The 20,430-nt window shown below is 41.8% G+C and overlaps 2 protein-coding genes across 7 annotated transcripts in view; both read left to right on the top strand.

Annotated features, from left to right (window-relative positions):
* Uevld (UEV and lactate/malate dehyrogenase domains) overlaps positions 1 to 5,332 on the top strand; it is a 31,720-nt gene extending 26,388 nt beyond the window's left edge. For 5 of the 6 annotated variants that reach the window (XM_027410478.2, XM_027410477.2, XM_027410474.2 and 2 more), the window contains 2 exons: positions 1,516 to 1,639; positions 2,737 to 5,332. In XM_027410478.2, coding sequence (XP_027266279.1) covers positions 1,516 to 1,639; positions 2,737 to 2,901 — 289 coding nt within the window. In that variant the 3' untranslated portion in view covers positions 2,902 to 5,332. Of the gene's footprint in view, positions 1 to 1,515; positions 1,640 to 2,736 lie in introns of those variants that run through there. The other variant, XM_027410479.2, reaches the window with a different exon arrangement.
* Positions 5,333 to 8,632: 3,300 nt separating this feature from the next.
* Tsg101 (tumor susceptibility 101) overlaps positions 8,633 to 20,430 on the top strand; it is a 34,734-nt gene continuing 22,936 nt past the window's right edge. Inside the window, exons 1-2 of the mRNA XM_027410472.2 lie at positions 8,633 to 8,787; positions 15,707 to 15,791. Coding sequence (XP_027266273.1) covers positions 8,746 to 8,787; positions 15,707 to 15,791 — 127 coding nt within the window. The 5' untranslated portion in view covers positions 8,633 to 8,745. The remainder of the gene's footprint in view (positions 8,788 to 15,706; positions 15,792 to 20,430) is intronic.

The raw sequence follows: 20,430 nt of genomic DNA, 5'->3' as shown, positions 1-20,430 counted from the left end.
TCTGAGTCATCCCTCCCTCTCTCCTAGTGGCCTTTGGTTTTTTTTTTTTTGTTTGTTTGTTTGTTTTTGTTTTTAGTTTTTCCAAGACAGGGTTTCTCTATCTAGCCCTGGCTCTCCTGGAACTCACAGAGATCCACCTGCCTCTGTTTCCTGAGTGCTGGGATTAAAGGTGTGTACCGCCACTGCCCAGCCTCAGGAATATCAGCTTCAGGAAAGGTAACTATTCCTGCATCTTAGACTCTGATTATATAAAACAGCAGGACTGCTGTGTCAGCACCTGCAGCTTTGGTGTAAGACATGTGAGTTTAGTCTTTTAGCACATCCATGACTCCAAATTTAATGCCCAGTGCCATCCAAACAAAACAACACAAAAGAGCCTGTTATTGAACCACTAGAGATACCTCTCTCACTGCTCTTCCTAGCTGTTGCATGTGCTAGAACTCACAAGCTGGTGATTTAAAACTCTACACTTTACTACCACACCAGACTTGAGAGCATTATTGATGATGATGATAACAAATGGTCTGAAAATAGATGGTGCCAGTCTCCCTTCTATTTTGTGATTTATTTTTGTTCATATGTAAGTATGTGTGTGCATGGGTGCTAGAAGAGGATGTCTGCTCCCCTGGAGCTGGAGTTACTGGCAGTTGTGAGCTTCCTGACTTGGGTGCTGGGACCTGAACTCCGTCTTCTAGAAAAGCAGCCTGTGCTTTCCAACCTCTGAGCCATTGCTCCACCGCCCCCCACCTTATTTTTGTAAGAGCTATGTGGCATGTGGCAGTGATTTATTTAACCAGTCCCCTTTTAACAAGTTTTTCTCAAATACAACAAACATGCTTGTATGTATACCTTTGCACACTTGACCCATAGGACAAAGGATGAGAAAAGGGGTTTCAAGAACAGTGCTGCCGGTTTTCCTTGGTATTGCTTTATACTCTGAGCAGCAGTTATAACTGCTACTTTCATCATACAACCCCCAAAGTAGTCATCAGTCCTTTTTACCATTGTCAGCATTGATAGGCTAGACGGATATTTTGTTCAGTTGTTTTTGTTGTGAGGCAGTTAGTCCTGGCTAGCCTGGAACTCACAGAGTTCTGTCTTCCTGTACCTCCCAAGTGCTGGGATTAAAGACGTGTGCCACCACACCTAGTTGTTTAGTACTATTTAGTTAAATATTCATGATGGTGAGCATCTTTTTTATGTTATGAGGGTATTTGTGTTTTCTCTGTCAACTATGGATCTTACATCTTCGGAAAAGCTTAAGTAATAATTATATTATCTACAAGCCTTTTTTTTTTTTTTTTTTTTTTTTTTTGGTTTTTCGAGACAGGGTTTTTCTGTGTAGCTTTGGAGCCTATCCTGGCACTCGCTCTGGAGACCAGTCTGGCCTCAAACTCACAGAGATCTGCCTGCCTCTGCCTCCTGAGTGCAGGGATTAAAGGTGTCCACCACCAATGCTCAGCCTCTGCAAGCCTTCTTAAATTTTTGACATCTTTTCTCTCTCTTATACTCTAGAGCCATGGAACTGTTGAGAGTAAAAGGTCAGAGATCTTGGTCTGTTGGACTGTCTGTGGCTGACCTGGTGGACACTATTGTAAATAATAAAAAGAAAGTTCATTCTGTATCAACTCTAGCAAAGGTAACTTATTTTCATTCTTGGATTTTAGACTTTGATGGCTTTGATATTAACTGTATAAAGGCAGCAGGACTGCAGTGTCAGCACCAGCAGCTTTGGTGTAAGACATTTGGTGTAAGTTTTGAGTTGCTTTGCTGTGGGAAATCTACATGATCAGCTTGCCCTTTCACTCCTGTACAACTTGGGGGACTTTTTAGAGGTGTTCATATAATCTATGCTTTTCCTGATAGTCATTTATCACCTACGCCAGCAAGTCACCCCAGCAGTTTTCTCCCTTTTACCAGGGCATAAATTCCCCCCAAAACACAGCTAACATGAGGCATACATGCTGGGGTAGATTTTCTTGAACACCGGGAGAGAAATACAATGTGGGAAAAAAATTTTAAAAAACTTATTGTATGTGGCTGGGCCCAGAGTCCATGCTGTCCTTCCCCAAAGACTCTACTGTCCATCTCTGGATTAGCCTCCAGCTGCTGACCATATTGCAGACAGCTAGTTTACCTCCCTGCAAAGAGAGTATCTCTGACCAGGCTTCTCCTATCTCAAACATTTTCTAGGACCATAACTTGAGTTTAGAAAAATCAATAAACCGGGCTGGATAGATGGCTCAGTGGTTAAAAGCACTAGCTGCTCTTCCAGAGTTCAGTTCCCAACAACCACATGGTGACCCACAACCATCTGTAATGAAATCTGGCGCCTTCTTCTGGCCTGCAGCATACATGCAGACAAACACTATACATAATAAATAATTTTTTTTTAAAGAGAAAATTAGTAAACAAATTAAGTTAACTTGAATCACTTTGTAATAGAACTAGAAAGGCAACGGAGAATTCTTTTCATCATCTTTTTAAATTTGTTTTTATTATTTTTAATTATGTATATGGCTAGGGTTATACAGCGTCCAGGTGCCCATAGAGGCTATAAGTCCTGAAGCTGGAGTTACAGGCACTTGTGAGCTGCCTGACATGAGGACTGGGAATGACTCAGATCCTCTCGAAGAGCAGTACACACTCTTAACTGCTGAACCATTTCTCCAGCACCATGATTTTAGTATTTTGTGGCAATTCAACTTTATTATAATCCCAACTTTTTCATTTCAGGGATATTATGGTTTAGATAATGAAGTGTTTTTAAGTTTGCCATGCATCTTGGGAACCAGTGGAGTATCTGAAGTCAAAACCACAGCAGGAGAAGACCCAATGACTGAGACACTCCAAAACAGTGGGTCCTCAATCCACAATCTCCAACAACAGCTGAAACTGTGATTCCCAACTACAGTCACCTGAACGGGGAAGCTTACTTAATTCCATGAACACACGTAGTTTTGGGAACTTCTAAACTTACTATTTGTTCTTACAAACCACCCTTATAGTAGATGGCTTCTTAGCTAGCTTTTTAATTTGAAACCTTGAGAAGTTAGAGAATGGAAAAGCATATAATTTCTTTTGGAATTTTTTACATACCTATACTGTTGTTTAAACCTACAGCAGGGATAAATATTTGTTTGTACTGTGTATCATTTATACACTGCATGTCCTAACTTAAGGCACATTTTGCACTTTAGAGACTTTCTGGAAAAGATTCCTATTGGACATTTATTTAAGCGTGGTAAGCTGAAGGTAGGATGGGCACAAAATCTGTGGTAGGTATACATTCAAAGGTTCTTGGCTTTACGGACTGATTTGCTTTCTTTGCAAAATCCAGTTGATGGTAATAACAAAGCATTTTATTTTCCTTCTTCAAATTCACTAGTTACTAAACACTGGAGAGGATTTGGTATGCATTTTAAATTGGTTAAATGGAATTTTAAATTTAAATTTTAAATGAAAAATAATATGTGATTTAATTTTCAATGTAATTTCCTTTCTGAAAATTTCTCTAATACTCTCTTCCTGGGCTAGAAGATCTGAAATGTATCTTGAAACTGTAGTAGTGGGAAAAGAGAGCTGTGTTTTCCTGTGGCCATAGATAATAACAGCCGAGCAGTATATTTTGAGACAAAAATAGGAGGCTTTCCTAAAACGTCAGTCTTAAGGGAGAGAAGCCCTGGTCATCCCAGAAGAAACAGTCTGACTATACCTTGGTGATTGGTCAGTCAGTATTTCCATGTGGGAGAGAGAGCACAGTGACAGAGAGAACACCTTATGTTGACTGGCTGAGGTAGGGACTATCTTCATTGCAGAGGAGGAAATTGAACTTTGGTTTCTCAGATTGCATGGGTTCTAAGGAGCATTACTTACCTGTACAACCTCTACTTTGTATAGGTAGCAATAGGGGCTGTGGGGAGGCCTAGAGGCCTAAAGTCAAGTTATCGCAAGGCACTAACTAAAGTTGAGGCTTGGGATATTTTGAAAGGATTTATTTTATTTTATTTTATTTTATTTTATTTTATTTTATTTGAGACAGGGTCTTTATGTATAGTCCTGGCTGTCTTGAACCTCACTATTAAAGAATTATAGACCTGGCTGGTCTCGAACTCACATAGATCAGCCTGCCTCTGCCTCCCAAGTTCTGGGATTAAAGGTGTGCCCACCACTACATGGCTCTCTTCATTTGCTTTTGAGACTAGTCTCAAACTCAGCAGTCTTGCTGCCTGTCTCATGAGTGCCTACCATGGCTAGCAACAATTTTTGTTTTGTTTTATTCTGTTTGTGGGAATCTAACCTAGAATCTGATGCATACTAGACAAGTCCTCCAGTGTTGCAGTTCATCCACAACCTAGTTTCTAAAATCTGATAACTCTCTTGAACAATAAACCAACTGCAGAATGTTATAACAATAAACTGCCAAGAACTATGTTAATTATAGAAAGAAATGTCAATATAACAGATATTTTTGAACACTCACTGTTATTCCAAATATTTTGTTAGAGTTTGACCTCAACCTCAAAAGGCATAGTACAGAACTCATTTTCTGTAGCACACACTTCCTTCAGTTAAGTAGCAATTGTAAGTTCCATGTAAGTCAAGTGGTGCCATCACCACTGCCTCATATTGATTTGGTGACTATTTAACAATCACAGGGCTTTTGTCTGGTAACTTCCATTTTCTCTGATTTTTTTTTTTTTTTTTTTTTTTTTTTGAGACTGGGTTTCTCTATATTGTTTTTTGACCTGGCTGGCCTTGAAGTCACAGAGATCCGCCTGCCTCTGCCTCCCAAGTGCTGGGATTAAAGGCGTGCACCACCATCTCCCTGCTTTCTCTGAATTTTTTAATGGTTTAAATGATGTTGACTTGACTAACCTGTATATTGTATCAGTCTCAGAATCAGTGAGAAATATACGGTGTTCAAGTATTTCTTATCTGAGGCACAAGGACAGGATCTGCACTAGTGTCATTTCCTGGGTAAATCTACAATCTGTTAAGTTTCAATCCTATATCAAGTTATAAATCCTAACTGATTTTTTTTTTACCTTGTTATGTTCTGAAATTCAGGCTTTTGTGAAAAACTAGTGAAAGATTTATTTCCTCATTTAAAAAACACTATGTTAAATAAACTGTTTTTTCTTCTTTGCCATTTGACAAGGAGGGGGAAACTTTCACTTTTCCAAAATCATGCAGTACCTCATGGTTCTTATTGGGGCTTGAATTAAAATGTTTTTTGATACTGTAAAGTATATTTTTCATTTTCCAGTTTACACTGTTTTCCTTAAATATAAAAAATAATGAACAAAATAAACTTTGACTTTGAAAGGACCTTGTGATGTCTGATTAAGTGAAAGAAAATACATTCAGATTAAAGGGTTATTTTTCATGTCATCCTCAGAGCACCCAGATTGTTCATTTAAGTGGCTTAAGTGCAAAGTGAAGAAAATGACCTTTATCAGTTGTTTTCAAATTTAAAAAATGTATGTTTTAGATAGAAAACTTTTGAAACAGGATGTTATATAGCCTATGCAGGACTCAAGACCTCTGGAAGAGCAGCTAGTGCTCTTAACAATCTTTTGATTGTCTTGCCTTAGCCTCCCAGGGACTTCAATTATAGATTATAGATCGATCACCACACCTGTTAAGAAAACTTCAAAAGCAATGCATTATTTAGCACTCCTCAAATTCATAGAAATGGTTGCTCTAATTAAAGGCATTTATTTCTAAGTAAGCTACAGCTTTAAGAACAACTTAAAACTGCCCTTGAAGTATTTTTAAAGACATGGGGGTGGGCAGGAGACATTCCATGTACTCCTCTATCACTCTCATCCTATTCCTTGAAGCACAGTCTCTTCCTGAACCTGGGACTCACATCTTTACCAGGCTGGACACCAGCAAGCCCCAGAGATCCCTCTTCGCCCCTCTTGAAGCTATAGATGTTACAGGTGTGGGTAGAACTGCCTTGTGAGATCTGAACTCTGGCCCTCATACTTGTGGAACAAGTACTTTTAACCACTTTCTCCGGCTTCCAGGCATGCTTTTAAACATCCTGAAACAATGGGTACACCAGGATAGACTGAGGTTTGACTAGAGCTTACAGTTACTCAATGCTGATGTTACCTATTGGGTTGAGCTATGCTGACACGTGCCCCTCTTTTTCACTTAGGCCTCTTGTTCATGACATTTGGCTTAGAAGGGAATTGATGCCATTGCACTATATACTAAGACCACACAGGTATCTTTCACTACTGTCTGCCGTAGGCTTTATACTTTAGATGACTGTGCTTATAAAATTAATAAGAATTAATGGTTGGGACTGGGGAGATGGCTCAGAGGTTAAGAGCACGTAGCTGCTCTTCCAGAGGTCTTGATTTCAATTCCCAGCAACCACATGGTGGCTCACAACCATCTGTAATGAGATCTGGTGCCCTCTTCTGGCATGCAGGCACATCTGCAGGCAGAACACCGTATACATAGTAAATAAAATCTTTTTAAAAAGTCATGATAAGCCGGGTGTTGGTGGCGCACGCCTTTAATCCCAGCACTCCGAAGGCAGAGGCAGGCGATCTCTGAGTTCGAAGCCAGCCTGGTCTTCAGAGCGAGTGCCAGGATAGGCTCCAAAGCTACACAGAGAAACCCTGTCTCAAAAAAAAAAAAAAAAAATTAATGGTTGATATGTCACTAACAATTTTTTTTCTTAAAGATTTTATTTGTTATGTATACAACATTCTGCGTCCATGTATATCTGCACACCAGAAGAGGGCACCAGATCTCATTACAGGTAGTCGTGAGCCACCATGTGGTTGCTGGGAATTGAACTCAAGACCTCTGGAAGAGCAGTCAATGCTCTTAACCTCTGAGCCATCTCTCCAGCCCATCACTAACAATTTTTAAAGATTATTTTACGGGTATGAGTGTTTTGCCTGTGTTGTAGTATATATGGATGTGTACCACCTGCTTGCCTGGTGCCCGCTGAGGCGATTGGAGTTCCTGTACGGGGAACCTAAACCCATCCCTCTGCAAGAGCAACAAGTGCTCTTAACTGCTGAGCCATCTCTTCAGCTCCTTTTTTTTTTTTTTTTTTTTTTTTTTTTCCTCTTATTTTTGGTTTTTCGAGACAGGGTTTCTCTGTGTAGCTTTGGAGCCTATTCTGGCACTTGCTCTGGAGACAAGGCTGGCTTCGAACTCACAGAGATCTGCCTGCCTCTGCCTCCCGAGTGCGGGGATTAAAGGTGTGCGCCGCCACCGCCCCGCTTTTTTTTTCTCCATTTTTAAAATTTAAATTAGAATCAAGATTGCTTTATGTGTCAATCCCAGTTCCCTCTTCTTTCCCTCCTCCCTTGCCCCCCCACTACTTATCCCATACCTTTTCTGCTCCCCAGGGAGGGCGAGGCCTTCCATGGGGGGGGGTCTTCAGAGTCTTATAACAAGCTTTTATTGGAAATGGAAATTCAACTGAGCTGAAATACCACCTTTTGTTTTCTACAAGGTAATTAAGATCTGAAAATAGGGCTGGTGATGAACCAGCCTGCCTCTATCTTGGGTTTGAAAGCCATTTTATAGTAAAGACAAACTAGGTTTGTTGGTGGTTATGATTAAATCTCGGCTTCTCAAGGATTGGACTATACCCCACCTGTAACCTTAACTACAATGGCTCTTCACTGCCACAAGATATGACGACCTGTTGTTGTGACCGCCTTGTCACGACTGCCTTTTTTAAAGATTTATTTTTATTTCATGTGCATGTATGTCTGTATGAGGGTGTCGGATCCCCTGGAACTGGAGTTACAGTTATGAGCGGTCATGTGAGTGCTGGGGATTGAACGTGGATCCTCTGGAAGAACAGCCATCTCCCCTGCGCCAGGACTACTTTGTCAAGACTACCTTGCAACCATGCCTTTGTTTCACACGAGGTTGTTATGACCAATTTGTTATGTTCTGCTTCTGTAACTCTGCCATTTACCCGCCAAATCCTCTGTATGGAAAACCCCTACCCCTGAGCTATAAAAACCCTTATCCTGCTCATGTCCAAAGCTGATAGCCGCGCGCGCGCGCACACACACACACACACACACACACACACACGCCACCCCCTTGTTTTAATTGCTTGATTCAATTATTTGGCCTTGATGATTTGGGACGGTGAACTTTCTCCTTGCATCTTTGGGACTAACACTAGAGATGGTTCAAAGGGGAAAATTCTTTTTAATTTAAATTAAATCTGCTCTCGGAGACCTGTGTGGGAGCCTGCAGCCTTGGGTGCACAAGAATTATTAGGGAAAAGTAGTAATTAAAAGTAAATTACTGGACTGGAGAGATGGCTCAGCGGTTAAGGTCCTGAGTTCAATTCCCAGCAACTACATGGTGGCTCACAACCATCCGTTATGAGATCTGGTGCCCTCTTCTGGTGTGCAGATACACATGGAAGCAGAATGTTGTATACATAATAAATAATTAAATCTTTTTTTAAAAAAAAGTAAATTACTGTCTTCTTCGAGGACCCAGGGCCTTCTGCGGGGCAAGGGGCCAGCCGAGAAGCTCGCCAACTGCGGGAATTTATCCGATTCCAACCCACGCCCAACTTCAAGTCACAGAGCAGCGTCCCCGGACGTGATGCGCAGGAAGCGGAAGCACGGCGCGCCGGCTTCCTGCTTGGCGGGGGCGGGGCGGCGGCGATTGTCTGGCGGCCTGGGGCGGCCCCGTGGCGCTGACCCTCTGCCTGCGGGGACGGAGGCGCGCGCCATGGCGGTGTCTGAGAGTCAGCTGAAGAAGATGATGTCCAAGGTGAGCCCGCTCCCTAATGGGCAGCCCCGCGGGCTGGGCCGAGGCTGCTTTCGCTCAGCCGAACGGCCCTTCCCGCCTTCGCCTCCATAAACAAAAGCTGGGTCGTGCCTGGCGCGGCCGCTGCTGTCCGTCCCGAGCGGCCCTGCAGTCGCCTTGTCCTGCGGGCCTGAGCCTGGTCCTGCTCAGATCCGGTCCCCGCACGCCTCTCCCGGGTCCCGCCCGGCCGGCCCGCCCGCCCGCCGGAGCTCGGAAACTGTTGGTGCAATTGGATCGCTGAAGTAGAGCGGCCAGAAAATCTAGACTGCCAGCCCCTCCCCACTCTGGAGAACTCCGCAGTTCCGATCCATTTTACGCATTAACTGTGATTAACTCCGTTGTTTAGTTTGAGTTGAACTTAAAATTCGCACCGCTTGACTGGTGTTGTGGTTTTTTTTCCTTCACTTTTTAAAAGGGCTTTTAGGTACTTTGCGTATTTCTTAGTTTGATGATCACACGGGGCACCCGACCCCAGAATGCTTTTTGTAATTTTCCAGATTTAATTGGAATAAAATCTGTGTAGTGGTTGAACCCCAACTCCTCCAGTTCATCGAGTTGGCTTTGATACTTTTATCAAAGTAAGAAAGATAGAGATCGTAGGTTTAAGAGGTTTTCAGTTTACAAGGAAGCACTAATAAACTGGGCGTGGTTGCGAAGGCCTTTAATCCCAGCACTCAGTAGCCAGAGATGGACAGATTGTGAGTTCCATACTAATTTGGGATGGAAACAGACCCTGTTTCAAAGTAAACAAAAAATGAAGTTTAAAAAAGAAAACCGTAAAAGTACTTTTATCTACTAAATTCATGCCCATAGTCCTTGAAGACCAGACGTCTGTGTCTTCATTGTCTAACCATATCTTCTACGAGATTTGACCCCCCCCCCCCGCCCCGCCCCAGTTATCCCAAATAATAGAGGCCGTGGGGTGGTTAGGGTGAACCTTAGTGGCCCATGTAAAGATCCGTGTAGTAACGTTTATCTTCATTTCTTTTTCAAAGCTCCAGTTAAGTGTTTAGAGCAGTGAATTCTCAACTTCCCTAATGCTTCGACCCTTTAATACAGTTCCTTATGTTGTGGTGACCCCCAATCAGAAAATTATTTTGTTGCCACTTTAGTAATTTTACTACTTTTGTGGCCTTAGGCGACCCTTGGAAGAGTTCATTTGACCCCAAGGGGTTGTGACCCACAGGTAGAGAACGACTGTTTTAGAGGAACCTGATGTAGCCCATTAACTTCATCTGATTGGGGAATCTCAACCCTTACCAAGATATTCTGGCCCACGGCGGGGGGTGGGGGGGTGGGGGGGTGTTAATATTACTACAGCTCATTTTTCTCCTTTGAATATTATCTTAAACACCTTTTGTTAACATTGGTTGGTTGTGATTTTTATCAATTAAGTATATTTCTGTTATTCCATCTTGCTTTATGAAAATAACTTTATTCATACCAGCAACCTTCTGTTTTTATGTACAATATTTTGTTTACAGTAGAAGATGAGTCACTACTAACTGGGTAGAAAAATGTGCTCACATTAAAAGTTGCCATTGAGCTGAAAATGGTGGCATACATACACCTTTATTGATTGGGAGGCAAAGCAGGCCAATCTGAGTTGAGGCCAGCCTGATCTTCATAGTGAGAACCTGTCTCAAAAAAAAAAAAAAAAAGGTGCTATTGTACCATAAATTGTGAGATGCAACAGTGTGAACAATTAGACTGAAATTGAACTTCTGAACTTAATTACATAGACACCAATAATTGCCAAAATTATGGAAATAATACTGAAAAGTTGATAACTTTTGAGGAAGTAAACTGGGAAGAAATAGACAACCATGCTAAGGCCATAGTTTTCTATGGGTAGTAACGGGAGAAGTCATATTTGAACAGAAACCTGACAGTATAAGGAAATGAGCTTTGGAGCAGTCTGGGGTGAGAACATTCTAGGAAGAAGGAAAAACAAGTGCAAAGGCTTGAAGCAGAAGTCAGCAAAAGAGTGGTAGCTTGGCTAGCTGAGAGCAAGGCAGGAAATAATGGTATTTGACATTGAGATCAGTGATGTAGGAGATTCGGAGAGTCTTGCAGGCCAATGTAAAGACTTCAGCGTTTGACTACATTGTGAGAGTAAACAATTGAGGTTTTTAAAAATTATATATATGGAGCCAGATGTAGTGTCCCACACACTTCTTATAGCAGGTCTCTATGAGTTCAAGGCCAGATGAAGCTACACGGTGAGATTCTGTCATCCCTCCCTCCACCCCCCAAAAGCAAGTGTATGGGTATGTGCTCATGAATGCAGGTGCACACAAAGGCTGTAGGTATTAGATCCCTCTGGACCTATAGTTCTGGGCATTTGTGAACCGCCTGAGCATGGGTACTGGAAACTGAACTCTGGTCCTCTTTAAGAGCAATATGTGCCTTTAACCACTAAGCCATGTCTCTAGCTTCCTCCTTTCCCAGGACCAGGCTGACCTGAAGCAGAAACCCACCTGCCTCTGCCACTGAGACTAAAGGCATGAACCACAATACCCAGCCCAGCCCAGCCCAGCCCAGTTGGTGTAAATTGTAGCAGACTACTCTAGGTGCTATATTGAGACTAGGGTGTAAGAGTGGAAGTGAGACAATGCTGCTACTGCCCTAGACCATGGTTGTAGCTATGAAGGCAGAAGTCAGGTTCTGGAGATATATATATATATATATATATATATATATATATATATATATATCTTTGTTAAAGGATTTATACATCTGTCTGTATGTATGCTATGTATGGGTGCCCACAGAAGCCAGAAGAGGACATTAGATCCCCTGGAGCTGGAGTTACAGGCAGTTCTGAGTCTCCTAGTGTGAGTCTTGGGAATTGAACTTGGTTCCTTTGCAAGAGGAGCAAGTGTCCTTGGCCACTAAGCCATCTCTTCAACCCAAGATTTTGGATACATTTTGAAGGTAATGCCAAGGAGGATTTGCTGTGGATTGAGAGAGAGATGCTCGAGGCTAATTTCCAAGGTTTGGTACAGCTGCAAGAGTTAGGATGAGGGAAGAATAAAATTGGGAGGATGATAAGGAGTTTTATTCCTGATCAGTTTAATGTTCATTAGATATGCAGCTGTCAAAATGGTAACTGGGTATATTGTACACAGTACTTACTCCTTCTCCTACCCGTGAGCAATACTTTCCAAGAAAAAGCAGATACATTGAACCTGAATATATTGTGATTTTTTTCCTCTGTATGTATCCATGAGAACATTTAACTTACAAGTTAACAGTGGGAGGTTAATAATAAATGTAACATGGTAGAGCAATTATAAAATATATTCTAATGGAATTTCTGGAGTTACTACTCTTGAACTTCAGGTCCATTGAGTAAAATAGTTCTTTGAATACAAGCACTGGGACAGATGATCTTAGGCCTGTCAGTCACTAACAGGTGGGGTAGTCTATATAGCGTGAATATGCTGGACAAAGAAATGACTCACTTCCCAGGCAGGCTAGTGGGACTGGAACTTTTATCAAGATACCATGCTACTTCGAAATGCAATTTAGCTAGATAGTGGTAGGCACACCTTTGATCCCGGTCCCAGCACTTGGGAGAGGCAGGAGGATCTCTGTGAGTTCAAGGCCAGCCTGCTCTATAGAGTTCCAGGACAGCCAGTGCTGTACAGAGAAACCCTGTCTCAAGAGGAAAAGAAAAAAAAAAAGAGAGAGAGATGCAGTTTAACTTATATGAATTATTTATTTCTAGAATTTTCTATTAAATATTTTAGAATTGAGTTGGCCATGGATTACTGAAACTGTGGAAAGAAAGTACTACTACACATGTCTGGTGTTTATAGAAGAGGTTCAGAATGGAAGTTTTTAAAAAAGATGTGCATGTGTATATTGGTGCACATATGCCAAGGTGAGCATTTGAAGGTCAGAAGACAAGCCACCGAAGTCACTTCTCCCTCTGCCATTAGGGTGCCAGGGATCAAACATGGGTGGTAAAACTTGGCCAGCAAGCTCCTTTACTTACTGATCTGTCTTGCCAGACCTTTATTGGAAATCTGTAATCTGGGAGTTTTAACATTTCAAAACACAAGTGAGAACACCAAAGAAGTGAAATTAGATGAAGAAGATAGAGTCTTTTGGCTCAATAATAATTGACTAGAAGAAGAGAAACAACAAAAAGGATGAGAAGTCAGGCTTTGATACTTTAAAAAAAACAAATGAAGATATGTCTTGTTTTTTTTTTTTTCATTACATTTATGGGTGTGTGTGTGTGTGTGTGTGTGTGTGTGTATGTGTGTATGCTCTCATGCATGTGTGCGCATACACAGACACACACACACACACACACACACACACACACACACACACACACCACTGCACTTACACATGCAACAGTGAGCATATGGAGATGATCGTATAATTTGCCAGAGTCCATTCCTTCTTTCTACCACGTGGGTCTTGGGGGATTAGATTCAGACTTTCAGGCCTTAACCATCTGAGCCATCTTACCAGCCTGAGAACACATTTTAAAAGGAAGAAATCAACTTGGTAAAATACTTCATGGCACACCATATAGCAGGCATTGGTGGCTTTAATAAGCAATTTTGATGAAGGCTGATGTTGCTGAGACAAAAATTATAGAAGCTACCCTTGAGACCTTTTCCCATCGCAGAAAATCCTACAGGGTTTGCCTTCAAACATACCCAGATTTGATCATCTCTCACTATCTCTGTGGTGGAATATCTAGAACTGTAGTAGGCTTAAAGAGAATGATTCTAGACAGTAACTGGTGATTGCTGACACCACAGGAATTCCCAGACACGTTTCTTCCCAGTGAAGAAGCATGACGGTCTCTGCAATGAACTTGCTAACAAGAAGAGAGAAAACAAAAATCTTGGCTGTCAAAACTTTTAGATTCAAAAACTAATTCAAAGGATCATGTATGTTAAAGTATACCAAGAGAATGAAGTGAGCAGCCAATTACAAATCACGGGGCTTTTAATAGGTCAGACTCTGCTTGTTCTTGGAGTCTCTGTTGGAATAGCTGGTTGCTTCTGTTTTTTCGCTGTACTGAGAGAATTGAACCCAGACCATAGGCATGCTGGGTGAGCACTCTACCTCTAGGTCACATCCCCAGCAACTAGCTGCTTTTCTGCTTTTTAAGACAAGCCAATTGAGAACTTTCCATGGATAGAGCTTGTCAACCTGTAAGTGTCAGTGTGTTATCATCAGTTAGTTCCTGCCAGATGTGCCTAAACCTGTGTGCTAATTCTAGAGTAGAGGAGAGACCAGTGGGGTGAGAGACAATACAGTGAGTAATTTATTGTAACATAGTGGATATTGACAATGAATGCTACAGTGTTGAGAATGAAGTGTGGGAAAGATTTTGTTAAAAGAGAAAAATATACAAGAAACAAAACCCCGGGCAGTGGTGGCACATGCCTTTAGTCCCAGCACTTGGGAGGCAGAGGCAGGCAGATCTCTCTGAGTTCGAGACCAGCCTGGTCTACAAGAGCTAGTTCCATGACAGCCTCCAAAGCCACAGAGAAACCCTGTCTTGAAAACCAAAAAACAAAACAAAGGAGAAAAATGCAGCATAGTCTTTGAGTTAGCCTATAATTCCCCAGCCTCTCAGGACTTGAGGCACATCATTATTTTGAAGCCAGGTTGGACAACAAAAGGTAGCCCCCAAAAAATGTTTTTGGATGGGAACTTTTTTTTTTTAATGCCTGCATGTATATCCATGCACCTTATGCATGCCTGGTACCTGCAGAAGCCAGAAGAAGGCATTGGCTCCCCTGGAACTGGAGTTACAGAATGTTGTGAGCTGCCATGTGAATGCTGGGAATCCATCCTGGGTCCTCTGGAGTAGCCAGTGCTCTTAACCACTGAGCCCTTTTGATGGGGCCTTTTAACTTGAATAAAAGCACTAAAATGGCCCCCAGACTGATCACTGGGAAACCAGCATGGAACTGATCCAGACCCCATGAATGTGGGTGCCAGTGAGAAGGCCTCGGAAATCTCTGGGGCCTTGTAGTAGATCAGTACTTATCCCTAGCATAGGAATGGACTTTGGGAGCCCATTTCGCATAGAGGGATACTCCCTGAGCCTAGATACACAGGGGAGGGCCTAGGCCCTATCCCAAAGGCTATGAAAGACTCGAAGACTTCCCCCCCCCCCATGGAAGGCCTCACTCTCCCTGGGAAGCAGAAATGGTATGGGATAGGTAGAGTGTTAGTGGGGGGCAAGGGAGGAGGGAAGGGAAAGGGAACTGGGTATGACAAGTAAAACAATCTTTTTCTAATTTAAATTTAAAAAATGGAGGGGAAAAATAAAGCACTAAAATAGTAGTGCACAGCTCCAGTAAGAGTTCACATAGGTGGCAGAATAGAAATGAGAGCCTGAGGTCCCCTTAGGCTTTAATGTTAATGATGAGTAAAAGATTCGAGAAGACTGCAACAAAGAAAATACCATTTTAAGAAAACCCAGCCTGGAGAGATGGCTCAGAGGTTAAGAGCACTGACTGTTATTCCAGAGGTCCTTAGTTCAATTCCCAGCAACCACATGATGGCTCACAACCATCCGTTATGAGATCTGGTGCCCTCTTCTGGTGTGCAGATATACATGGAAGCAGAATGTTGTATACATAATAAATAAATAAATAAAATCTTTAAAAAAAAAAAGAAAAAAGAAAACCCAGCCTGGTGGTGGTGGTGTACCAACTTTAATCCTAGCACTTGGGAGGCAGAGGCAGGAGGATCTCTGTGCGTTCTACCACAGCCAGAGCTACACAAAACCCTGTCTCAAAAAAAAAAAACAAAAACAAACAAATAAAAGAAAAGAATCAAGCAGTAAAGTGATGCACATTGGTTTTAAGTAAACTTTGTAATTTTTTCTTTTCAGTACAAATACAGAGATCTAACTGTCCGTCAGACTGTCAATGTCATCGCTATGTACAAAGATCTCAAACCTGTATTGGATTCGTATGGTAAGTTTATGCATCGAGAATGTCCATCACTGTGATTGAGTTTGTTCCTAGTATTTATAACTACAGTTTTCTTTTTCAGTTTGTTTATTTCCAATTGAATGGTTGAACTTACATCTAAGAGTCAGGACACAGGAGAGTATAAGTCTGAAAAAGGAGTCTGTTGAGTACTTCCAAGTCTTAGAAAGCACAACTTTGACACAGTACTACACAAGTTTAGGCTTGGGGGGTATTTGATTTTCTTTCTTTTTTTTTTTAATTTTATTTATTATGTATACAGTCTGCACATGCAGACAGAAGATGCCAGTAGTGGGTACCAGATTCACTCAAGGTGGTTGTGAACCACTATGTGGGTGCTGGGAATTGAACTCAGGACCTCTGGAAGAGCAACTAGTGCTCTTAGCCACTGAGCCATCTCTCCAGCCTGGTATTTGATTTTCTGTGCTAGGGGATCAAGCCCAGATCCCCCTATGAACTTGCATACCTCCAGCCCATAGGAGGGGATTTTAAAGATAATTTAGTTTATCATTTTCCAAAGTTCTTTTTTTTTTTTTTTTTTTTTTTCCCCAAAATATTGAGAGTGCTCTCTGCAATAGGTGCCCTTACCCAATGAGCCATCTTGCCAGGCCATTTACCAAAGTTGTGAAGACAGTTGCTAAGAGCAACTGAGGGGGTAGGTTAAAGGTAAAATTCTGTGGTTAAGTTTTAACAGTTACAGATTAAACAACATTAAATGCATGTCCTCAGCTACTGCTGGAATACAAAGATTACTTGAGCATAGGAATCTAGGCCAGCCTGGGCAATAAATATAGTCATTCAGTCAGTCTGTCTGTCTCTGTCTATCTATGTCTGTCTCCCCTCCCTGTAATCTCTATTAAGATAGATTTTTAAAACTAAGTTTATTGCAGCAAGATTTCTTAGGACTATCAGTGTGCCAACTCACAGCCTTAGTGAAGTTGAGAGGTGGTGTCCCATGCAGGTATGCCAAGGACCTTAGCTACTGATATTCAGTCCCGACCCATCCCGTCCGGTTCCCTGTCCTCCATCCCCCTTCCATTACTCATAGCATCTCTCTTCTCAGAAATACATCACCAGACTACTTGACTAATTGCCCCTTACAGTTTATAAATCTGAAAAGTATTTTTTTAATACTGGTCTTTAGTTTTAGGTGCCAATTTGTCTTTATACTGAGACAAAATAAATTTGTAACTTAAGAAGTAACATGTGGGGGTTTTGTTTTGTTTTAAATACAACAGTCATTTCTGTCCTCACGGAAGATTTCCACAGTCTCTTCAGCCCTGCTTTGAGCACACTAGGATGCCAGGGCCAAGAAGAAATGTATGCTGCCTCCTGTCTGCTGTGAGGTCCTTGATTCTAGAAGCAGAAAATTGGATTTTGTCAATGAGACTTTGTAAACTGCACTTACCACAGGACTTTTGAAAACAGTAGGTTCTGTGGAGAGGTAGGAAGTAACAGAATAAACAATGAAGCACTTTCTCAAACCTAGGGTAGGCTCCTTCATTTCAGTATTTCAGTCTGCCTTCTTCCTGTCCACATACTGCATTGACCTACGAAATTCCTCACGTTACCAAAATTAATTTCAAATTGGCTCCAATAGGCCAGGCTCTGACCTCCAACTTATCAGCCTGCCTCAGATTCCCAAGTGCTAGGATTAAAGGCATGTGCCACCAAGCCACCTGTATTTAGGTGTAGTTTTTACTACATGCTAAAACTTATTGTTAATCAAAGCTGATAGATTCTAGCATCATCACACAGATTTTGTATGACTTTATATAGTTGAACTCAATCTAAACTATTATCAAAATACCTTTAGAGTAAACAACACCTTAAATTTAAATGCAATCTTTCAACTAATGAATATTTTTGGTCTGTTTGATTTTTAAGATAAGGTCTAACTCTAGCCTAAGCTGTCCTGGAACTTACTACATGATTCAGGCTGTCATTGAACTCATGGTGATCCTCCTGCCTTGGTGTCCCAAGTGTTGGGATTAAAGGCATGAGTCACTCTGCCCAAGAACATATTCTAACTTTATTATTCTTTTATAGATTTACTTATTATGTATACAGTGTTCTGCCTGCATGTATGCTTGCACGCCAGAAGAGGGCACCAGATCTCATTATAGATGGTTGTGAGCCACCATGTGGTAGCTGGGATTTGAACTCAGGACCTCTGGAAAAACAGCCAGTGTGCTCTTAACCACTGAGACATCTCTCCAGCCCCCATATTCTAATTTTAAAATGCACAAGATTAGACAGTTGTCAGCAGAAGAGCTGGTGTTGCCAGTGTAGCTGTGTGTGCTTGCCTTGTTATAACAAACAAGCATGTGTCAGCTTTCCTCACTGAAAGATTATCTGGGAAGATCAACCAATTTAAAAAGAGGAAAGAGAGGCTGTGGCTCGGTCTCAGACTTTAGTCAGTGATCTCTGATCTCTTGACTCCATTGCTGTGGGCCTGAGGTGGGGCCAACCATTGTGGCAGAAGAATATGGTGGAGAAAGGCTGCGCACTTCATAAAGCAAGGGAGCAAAGGAAGAGAGAGAGAGGCCCAGGATGCAAGATACTCCATCTTGGTCCACTACCTTCTTGTAATGCCATCACTGTGGACACTTGGTAAATTGATTCACTGCTGAGGCTGTGGTTTCCATGGTCCAGTCACCTCTCCAGAGCCCATCAGTAGGCAGCCAAGACTTCAATACAAGAGCCTTTGAAGGGTGTCTCATATTAAATCCTTGTGGAGGGGGGGTCCCTACAAGCGTCATGGCTGGCAACAAAATGTTCTGTGAAGAGGCAAAAATAAAATTCAGTTCAATACAACTTAGGCTAGTTCAAACTTCTGGAGTCTGATGCCAAGCGTTTTAATTTTTATATATTTAAATTCAGTAAAACTTTCTTCATGACAGTTGCCACAACAAAGCTTAAGGCATGACTGCATTTAAACTCCCTTGTTGACTAAAACAATGCTTAAGGGCCTAGGCAGGAAGGGTTTGTAATAAACATAATAGCAAACTCTTTTGAAAAGTACATGGGACCTCTTTCATGACTGAAAAGCAATGCTCAGAACCCTGGGGATTGAATGAGAACTGGCTCCATAGACTAACAAAAGATCACCAGGTTATCAAACAGTACCTATTCCAACTGTCCATGTAAACAAGTGCCACTTTCTACCATTAATGAAAAAACCCTGCATGTTTAACAACAAGGACCTTGTGTCCTTCTACAGATCTACAGCACAACCTTTGCCCTGTGTGATAGTGTTCTTTCCAAATAATCATTAGAAATAAAGCTGTCCCTGTAACACAAATTATGCAAAAGAGAAAAGGCATCAGGTTCATTTCAGTTCCTGGCACCCACACAGCAGCTTACATTGCCATTCTTTTCTGGTCTTTGTGAACTCCCAGCATGCACATAGTACACAGATACATGTAGGCAAAATGCCCATACACATAAAATTACTTTTTTAAGAAGGAAAAAAAAAAAGGAACTGAACAGTGGTGGTGTTTGCCTTTAATTTTAGCACTAGGGAGGCAGGTGGATCTCTGAATATGAGGCCAGCCTAGTCTACAGAATGAGTTCCAGGTCAGCCAGGACTACACAGTAAAACCCTGTCATGGAAAAAAAAAAAAGGAACTAGATGGTACATGGTTTGGAACGATGGCTCTGCTCTTCTAGAGGACTCAGGTCTAATTCCCAGCACTTGCATGGCAGTTCACAACAGCCTGTAACTCCAGTTCCAGGGGATCTGATGTCCTTTCTCTTCCCCATGAGTGCATGCACATATGATCCACTTACATGCAAGCAAAACACACACAAAATAAAAATAAATACTGTAGAAAGAGGGTGTCTGTGTTTAACTGTCAGACACCTCTGTTTTCAGTATTGTAGTTTGATTCTGCCTTGGGATTGAGAATGACAGGATTTCTGTGTAAACAAGGATGGTCTTGAACTTCTGATTGTCCTGTCTTCACCACGCGCTAGGATTAGAGGCATGCGCTACCGTGCCCAGTTTATGAAGTGCAGGTGATGGAACCCAAGGCTTCAAGCATCTAGGCAAGTACTCCACCAACTTGGCCACATCCCCAGGCCACAGTGAGTGGGGGTTTCTAAAATGAAATGATGGGAGGTTAGCTTTTAGTGTGGCATCATATAGCAGTGACCTCTTCCTTGTTTTTAGTAGCACTAGGCATCAAGCCCAGGGTCTTGATTCTAGATAAGTGCTCCATTGAACTATACTCAGACTTGATGGTGATTTTTATTATTTACTGGTGTATACATGAAATTGTTAAAAACAACTTTATTGAGAACATAATTTTGGCTTAGTCATTGGCATCCATCTCAGGCCTACAGCTCAGTAACTTCAGAATGTTGTGGGTTTTTTGTTTGTTTGTTTGGTTTGGGTTTTTCAAGATAGGGTTTCTCTGTGCAGCCCTGGCTGTCCTGGAACTAGCTCTGAACTCAACCACCTGCCTCTGCCTCTGCCTCTACTTCTTAAGTGCTGAGATTAAAAGACATGCACCACCACCGCCCAGCCTAGAGTGATTTTTAAATGAGCTTAGAATGGTGTTAGTCAGAGACCAAAAGCATGTATTTGGAAATGCAGCACTCAGATCCATTTTTACAGGTA

This window comes from Cricetulus griseus, chromosome 3, assembly GCF_003668045.3.
Source record: "Cricetulus griseus strain 17A/GY chromosome 3, alternate assembly CriGri-PICRH-1.0, whole genome shotgun sequence".
Classification (NCBI taxonomy): domain Eukaryota; kingdom Metazoa; phylum Chordata; class Mammalia; order Rodentia; family Cricetidae; genus Cricetulus; species Cricetulus griseus.
The sequence above is the reverse complement of the archived record's forward strand: the minus strand, read 5'-3'. Positions and strand labels throughout refer to the sequence as shown.